The sequence below is a fragment of the Hipposideros armiger genome, unplaced genomic scaffold (genome assembly GCF_001890085.2).
Source record: "Hipposideros armiger isolate ML-2016 unplaced genomic scaffold, ASM189008v1 scaffold_152, whole genome shotgun sequence".
In the NCBI taxonomy this organism is placed as follows: Eukaryota; Metazoa; Chordata; class Mammalia; order Chiroptera; family Hipposideridae; genus Hipposideros; species Hipposideros armiger.
This window is the reverse complement of record NW_017731502.1, coordinates 1,340,090-1,348,414: the sequence shown is the minus strand read 5'-3', so window position 1 is coordinate 1,348,414 and position 8,325 is coordinate 1,340,090. Positions and strand designations below refer to the sequence as shown.

General features: G+C 43.2%; 1 protein-coding gene across 1 annotated transcript in view; it reads right to left on the bottom strand.

Annotated features, from left to right (window-relative positions):
* Positions 1-3,123: 3,123 nt before the first annotated feature.
* Positions 3,124-8,325, bottom strand: part of SEC13 (SEC13 homolog, nuclear pore and COPII component) — a 27,333-nt gene continuing 22,131 nt past the window's right edge. Inside the window, exon 9 of the mRNA XM_019651139.1 lies at positions 3,124-3,885. Within this exon, the coding sequence (XP_019506684.1) occupies positions 3,772-3,885 (114 nt within the window). The 3' untranslated portion in view covers positions 3,124-3,771. The remainder of the gene's footprint in view (positions 3,886-8,325) is intronic.

Sequence of the window (8,325 nt, the reverse complement as noted above, 5' to 3'; positions counted from 1 at the left end):
CCTTGTTAGGAGCACGTGCTCTCACCAACTGAGCCATCCTGCCACCTCTCTTTTTTAATGTTTTATGTTTCACCTCTGGAATTTTTTTGTGGTTATCATGAGGTTTGTATAAAATGTCTCAGATAAAATAGTCCTTTTTATGTTGTGTTCATCACCAAATTGAAATAGGTATAGCTATTTTTAATGCTTTTTTCCCCTTTAACCTTTATATTTAACTGTTTTAACACCTTATTCTGAAATAGAGTTGTAGTTTTCTTTCTGCATCTGTCTGTCACCTTACTCAAAATTTTATGTACTTTGTCTCTTTGTTTCAAGTAGAAGGGCTCCTTTCAACATTTCTTATAATGTAGGTGTGTGGTGGTAAATTCCCTGTTTTGTGCGTCTGGGAAAGCCTTTATTTCTCCTTCATATCTGAAAGATAATTTTGCAAGATACATGACTCTAGGCTGATGGTTTCTATCTTTCAGTATTTTGACTATATCATTCCACTCTCTCCTGGCTGAGAAGTCTGATAACCTGATGGAGTCTCCTTTTTAGGTTACTGTTTTTCCTCCTGGCTTCCTTGAGAATCCTTTATCATTAACTTTTGCCAGTTTTGACATAATATGTCTTGGAGAAGGGCATTTTGCATTGAGATAATTAGGTGTATCATTAGCTTTTTGTACTTGAATGTCCAGTTCCTTCCTTATGTTTGGGAAGTTCACATCAGTTATTACTTTGAACAGGCTTGCTAATTTTCTCTTCCATATGGTCTGCTCTACTTCCAATGCTTTCTAATGTATTTTTCATCTTATTTATTGAGTTCTTTGGCTCTAGAATTTGTTTGGTTCTTTCTTATAATTTCAATCTCTTTAGTACTCTTTCTGTTCATTAAGTTATTCCTGATCTCACTGAACTGCCTTTCTGAGTTTTCTCAGTTGTTGTGTTTCTTCATGACTGCTATTTTGAATTCTCTATCCTTTAGATCACAATCTTCCAGGACTTTGCTGTTTGCATTCTGGAAACTTGTCCTTTTCTGTTACCATGTTACATTGATTGTTCATGTTGTATTTGTTCATGTTGTATTTGAGGGATTGTTTCTTTGTTGGTACCTTTGAAATGCTTTCATTAGGTACCGTTTTAACAACTGAGCAAGTTGACAGAGGTTTTTCTTTTGTTTTCCAGTCAATGAGGCTATAATACAAGTTTTTGTTTTGTCTTACCTGCATTACTTGCACCTCCCGGGTTGTGGCCGGGTGGGTGGGTGGTGTCACTGTGGTCGTGTGGTGGGTTCCCTCACTTGTGTATGTTGCCTGGGTCTCAGGGCACCACCACCATGGTGGAGGAACGTGGCAGGTGGGGGGAGGCAGGTTTGCAAGCCTGTAGTGCTGCCACCTGGTTCCCTATGGCTGTGAGCACCGCAGGAGGCTGTAGATGCATCTCTGCTGCTACTATTGGGTTCTGGCTGCACTTGGGGAAGGGAGCCACATTCTGGGGTGCTGCTGCCTGTACCCTCCGCCAGGTGTGGTATGGGGGCCACATCCCAAATCCTGCATCACTACTGCATTTGCTGGGGCTGGGGACTCAGCCAGGGGAGCATGGGAACTCCATCTGTGGGCACTGTCCCTGTTTCCCCCCGTACTGCCTCCCGTGTTCCAATATGTCCACCTTCAGATTTATCGATGTGTGGGTCTCTCAGGTGTCCTGTGTGTTGAGCAGTGGAACCTTTGTCGGATTACAGAAGTCTGATTAGTTGTAAATTTACAGGGAGATGACAAAAGGGTTGTCTCTGACATCATGCTGATGCCTCTCTCACCTTTATTTTTAAAAGATATTTTCACTAAGTATAAATTATAGGCTGATTTTTTTTCCTTTCAGCACTTCAAAGATGTTAATATGGTTTGCTTATTTTTTGATAAGTTGGCGGACCTTATAGTCATCTCTCAGTATCTGTGGGGGATTGGTTCCAGGACCTCCTGTGGATAACCAAAATCTGCAGATGGCCATGTCCTTTATATAACATGATGTGGTAATTGCATATAACCTGTATCACCATATAGGCTACAGCAGGGTATGCCTACACATCATTCCAGTGGATTCAGCATAGTGTTCTGTGTGTGGCTTCAGTATGTGGCAAATTCAAGTTTAGATTTTTGGACGTTTTCGGAATTTTTTTTTTCTGAATATTTTTGACTCCTCCCCTCTCCTGGGACAGCAGTGAGGTCCAGGCTGCATCCGCGGCGCCCGCCTGCACGTCTCCTTTCCCTCCTCCTGTTTACACCCCATCAGATGTTTCAATGTGGATCTCTCAGACATGTTTGTGTATTGTGCGGGGATCTTCTGGAGGCTGAGTGGACTCGGCCATGGCCTCTCTATCCTCATTTCAAAGTAGTTCCACTTTGTCCCATTTTATGAATTATGATCTATGATTTCAAAATATAATAGGTTTTGCTGCTGAGAAACAAAGGAAGGTGAGGAGCAGGGAGAACACTTACTGTGCACACAGCTTTCTGAGGCGAGTGGCTTGACCATTTTATTTTTTTCCCCTTTTTTATGTTTTATCATCTGTATTTGACCTTTTATTTTTCTCTAAGTGTATTCATATAAAAATCTGGTATGATCACTACCCCTACATTACAGCTGAGGACCCCCACGTCCCCTCCCTGATTCTACTCTGAGAGTACTGACTTTGGAGTTGAGATGGATTGGGACGCAAACACTGGCTTTACCACCTGGCAGTGGACAACTCTGGGCAGGTCTCTTCCCTTCTGTGCCAGTTCCTCAGTAAACTGGGATATATATCTTAAGCTTGTTATGTTGCTTAATGTGTGAAAGATCCAAGTGTAGTGCCAGCTCATAGATGGTCCCAGTCAATGGCAGCTATTGTTGTGACTGCTGATTCAGGTGAGGGTCCCAGGGCCTCTGCTAAAAGGTGATGTTTGTTCAGGGTTAATTAGGACCAGAACCATGGTCTCCATTACAGGTCCCCCTCCCCCATCACAGACAGGGTCAATTAATGGAATGAATCATGCCCTCTTTTCTGGCCAGTCTCGTAACTCTTGGTATTTGGTTAAAACTACCCTGCATGAGCATGGCATTTTGTGGGTCACTTGCATGCATTAGCTCATTTGAGTCTTGTAACCATTCTGTAGATCAGGCTTTATTAGTCTCGTTCCACAGAATGAGAGGATGTGTGCTCAGAGAGGACAAGTAGCAGAGCAGAGCCAGGGTTACAGTCCCTGTAACTCAAGTCCAAGTCTAGCTCTCCCCTTATAGTGCTTTGTACGGTGCCTTCTGTATAAACTGGATCACAGGATGCTCACAGTGACAGCCCAGCTCTGTGGGTAGGTTTAAGTCGGCCAACAGGGACCTGAGTCTTGGTGAAAGTTGCTCCAGCACAGTGACCCAACAAAAGTTAAAATGAGCTTTTTAGGGAGGATAAGGTAGGGAGAATTATAAGCAATATGTTTAATTACTTTGGACACAAAACCCCCCAAATAATTCCTGAACCCAAAAGGTACATAAAGATGGCCAAAACTATTTTAAAACAATAGATTTGAAGATCATTTGTAGTTTTTTTCTTATAACATGAACACTTTCAACCGGACAGTAAATTACAAACCATATCAAATCACGTTAAGGCAGATGATCCATCTGGTTGCAGTTTTAACTACTCCTGGGAAAGTTATCTTGTTGGAGTTGGGGGCGCTTCCTCCCAGCTGTTTGGTCAGTTGGCCTAGGAAGGGGCAGTCCTGGAGTCGGAAGATGGGGAGCCAGGCCCCACCTGTCTTGTCACTGCTCGTTCTGCTGGCCCTCTGTGACTGAAGCAGACACGGAGCCCTGGCCCTTGTTGACGTCACTGATGCACACCCACTGCCCGTCCACGGACTCCTTCCACAGGGTCACCTGCAAGCCAGCACACACACAGCCTGTTACAGGTCAGCACCCCTCTGCGCTCACCTCAGGGCCACGATCCCCATCAAGAACCATGGCTCACAGTCTTGTAGGTGAACACAGCACTTATCTTGGTTCCCCCATTGAAATCCCACCAAAACAGAAGAAAAAAGAATAAAAATCTATAAAGTAAGGAAAGGGACATTATCAAGACAGTGACAGGGGTAGTTTCTGATTTCATTCCCCCTCAAAAGAACTATTCATGGGTAAGGCACCATGGAGCGAAACCTAAAACATAAGTATGAAGCTCAAACACCTGAGACCAGGACAGACTGCATTAAAAAGATAAAACAAAAGGGTACATGCTAACTGTAACACCTCCCCCAAGCTGTAGCAGCACCATGCTGAGCCTATGGTTCTTCTGGAGGGAAAAAAGCGCCGAGGGGTGATATTCAACACCCCCAAAGTTGTGGGTCATCACTTTGCAGGAGCCCCTATTCTGGTTTTGCCTCACGGGGATTGCAGGTGAACCTGTGTTCAACCACTGGGAATGATTGTGATGGAGAAGGGGTAGGGGAGCTTCCAACAACCAGCACTCAGATCTTGGACTCTGCAAGTAGGAACTAGATCTGCCAACTAGCAGTCCCAACCAGGGGCTTTGCTCATCTGTAGACCCGAGTCAAGGGCACAGTCTGACCAAGGAACTTGGTGGGGGTACAGAGCCACCTAATCCAGGTCCCTAGATGAGGAGTTTTGCCCACCCTGGAGCCTGGTCTTCCCAGGCACGAAAGCTGCAGTATGGCACCTGAATGAAGGGCTGGCATGAACACCTGAATCCATGCGTCCCACCCTGTAGCTGAGCGGAAGGAGGACGGGCAGAGCTGACTGCCTCTAGAGCAGAGCCAGTGGCCCTGTTTGGCCAGGAAGCTTGGGGCACAAAGCAGCTTGAGTCAAAGTCACAAAGAACATTAGTGGCCTTAGAGCTGCTTTTCCTGTTGAGCCCAGGAATGAAAACTAATTCGTAGCCCCATTTAGTGCTGAATACAGCCTTCACACCAACCAGGGAACCTTACCAGAACAAACAGGAAGCTGGGTATCCCATCCAACAGCCCTGTTTATAGTGGTACTGGAACAGAAAGCACAGAACATGGCTTTTCCTGTCTGCAGAGCAAAAGCAGTGGCCTTACCTGACCAAGCTGTACAATGTACACTGATTTGAGTCCAAATGAGCTCTGGGTCTCCCATTGCCTCACCAGGGCAGGGAAGCTAATTCATAGCCCTGTCTACTGCTAAGAAGTGTCCGGTCCCGACCATCTAGTAAGCCTGACCAGAGAATCCAGGCAACCATGAAGCCCATTCTACAGACTCACATGGGGAGGGAACCAAGCCAGCCCCAAGCTCAAACAGTTGCCATGCCCAAAGACAGACCTAACAGCAATCCCCACCGGCCCAAGGACATTACCCGCAGACATGTCCAGAAACCTTAAGCTGAACTAGCTGGTGAAGAACTGTCTCTGCCAAAGTGAACCTGCACAAATACTAACATAAGGTATCAAGGATCATGAAAAACCAGGTAAATATGAAACCACCAAAGGAAACTAATAAAGCTCTAGGAACAGATACTAAAAAAATGGAGATCTATGAACTATCAGATAAAGAATTTAAAGTCTTGGGCTGGCCAAGTGGCTCAGTTGGTTAAGAGTTAAAGAGCACGAGCTCTGAACAACAGGGCCACCGGTTTGATGCCCACATGGGCCAGTGAGCTGCGCCCAAGCTGAGCTGTTGCTGAGCTGGTGAGAGCGTGTACTCTTGCAGCAAGGTTGCAGGTTCGACACCCGTATGAGATGGTGGGCGGTGCCCCCCCCCCATACTAAGATTGAACATGGCACCTTGAGCTGAGCAGCCAGCTGCAAGCTGCCGATGGGTGGCAGTGGCTGGATGGCTCAGTGTGCAACAAGGCTGGGGGTTTGACTCCTGCATGGGATGGTGGACGCCCCCCGCAACTAGATTGAAAGCAGCGACTGTACTTGGAGCTGAGCTTGCGCCCTCTACAACTAAGATTGAAGGACAACAACTTGACTTGGAGCTGATAGGTCCTGGAAAAATACAATGTTCCCCTTTCCCAATTCCCCAACACTGTTCCCTTCCCCAATTCCCCAATAAAAATCTTAAAAAAGAAAAAAATTAATATCTATCCTTCTTAAACTAGTCCAAAAAATTGAATAGGAAAGAAGGCTCCCAAATCATTTTACAAGGCCACCATTACCCTGATAACCAAAACCAGACAAAGACACTACAAAAATAGAAAATTATAGGCCAATATCCCTGATGAACATTGATGTAAAAATCCTTAACAAAATATAAGCAAACCGAATTCAGCAATACATTAAAAAGATCATACACTATGATCAAGTGGGATTTATTCCTAGAGGCAAGATTGGTTCAAATCCACAAATCAACTAATGGAATATACCACATAAACAAACTGAAGAATAAAAATCATATGATCATATCAATAGATGCAGAAAAATCATTTGACAAACTCCAACATCCATTTATGATAAAAACTCTCAGGGAAGTGGGGTTACAGGGAACATAAAATAATAAAGGTCATATATGACAAACCCACATCATACTCAATGGTGAAAAGTTGGAAACTTTTTTGTTAAGGTCAGGAACAAGACAAGGATGTCCACTTTGACCACTTTTATTCAATATAGTACTGGAAGTCGTAGCCACAGCAAACAAGAAAAAAAAAAGCATCCAAATTGGAAAGGAAGAAGTAAAATTGTCATTATTTGCAGATGACATATTATAGGTAGAGAACCCTAAAGATTCCACCAAAAAACTATTAAAACGAATTCAGTAAAGGATACAAAATTAATATTCAGAAACCAGTTGCATTTTTTATACACCAATAAAGAACTATCAGAAAGAGAAATTAAGAAAACAATCCCATTTACAATTGCATCAAAAAAATAAAATAGAAATAAATTTAACCAAGGAGATGAAAGAATTGTACTTGCAAAACTATAAGACACTGAAGAAGATACAAATAAACAAACTGTGCTCACATATAGGACGTTAAAATGTCCATACTACCAAAAGCAATCTACAGATTGAATGCAATCCGTCTCTAAATACTAATGGCATTTTCCACAGAACTAGAACAAATAATCGTAAAATTTATATGGAACCACAAAAGACCCCAAATAGCCAAAGCAATCCTGAGAAAGAAGAACAAAGTTTAAGGCATCACACTACCTGATTAAACTATACTACAAGGCTATGGTAATCAAACTGTGGCATAAAACAGACACACAGATAAATGGAACAGAATAGAGAGCCCAGAAAAAGACCCAAACTTATATGATCAATTAACCTATGACAAAAGAGGCAAGAACAATGGAGTAAAGTCTCTTCAATAAGTGGTGTTGGGAAAACTGGGCAGATAAAAAAATGAAATTGAACCACTTACTTACACTATACGCATATACAAACATAAACTCAAAATGGATTAAAGATTTAAATGTAAGCCCAGGGACTATGAAACTCCTAGAAGAAAACATAGGCAATAAACTCTCTGACATCACTCTTGGCAATATCTTTTTGGATGTCTCATTGGGCAAGGGTAACAATAGAAAAAAATAAACAAATGGGACTACATTAAACTAAAGTTTTTGTACAGAAAAGGAAACCATCAACAAAGTTAAAAGACAACCTACTGAAAAGGAGAAGATATTTGCAAATGATAGATCCAATTAGGGGTTAATATCCTAAATATATAAAGAACTTAATACAACGTAACACCAAAAAATGAACAATCCAATTAAACAATGGGCAGAGGACCTGAACAAACATTTCGCCAAAGAGGACGTATAGATGGCCAACAGATATATGAAAAGGTGCTCAACTAATCATTAGAGAAATGCAAATTAAACCACAACGAGCTATCACCTCACACTTGTCAGAATGGAAATCATCAACAAATCAACAAATAGGTGTTAGTGAGGAACCCTTGATGGGATTGTAAATTAGTGTAGCCACTATGGAAAACAGTATGGAGGGTTCCTCAAAAAATTAAAAATAGGGGCTGGACGAGTGGTGCATTGGTTAAGAGCTGGCTTGGGACGCCACAGGGCCCCAGTTTGGATGCCACATATGAGGGCCAGTGACACTGCCCTCTATAGCTAAGATGCTGAACAACAGCTCAACCTGGAGCTGGGCTGCTGTAAATCGCCAGTGATGTCGTAGGCTGCAGCCCCTGCTTCAGTGCGTTGCCATGGGCTACTGTGAGCGGCCAGCAGCCGCTGTGAGCAGCCGTCCAGAAGCCAGCGAATGATCTGCCTCGCCCGGAAAGAGCGCAATGATGGTGCCAACTTGGGCCAGTGAAGCAACGTCCTCCACAACTAGACTGAAGAACAAAAGGACAGCAACTTGTCTGTTCCCCTT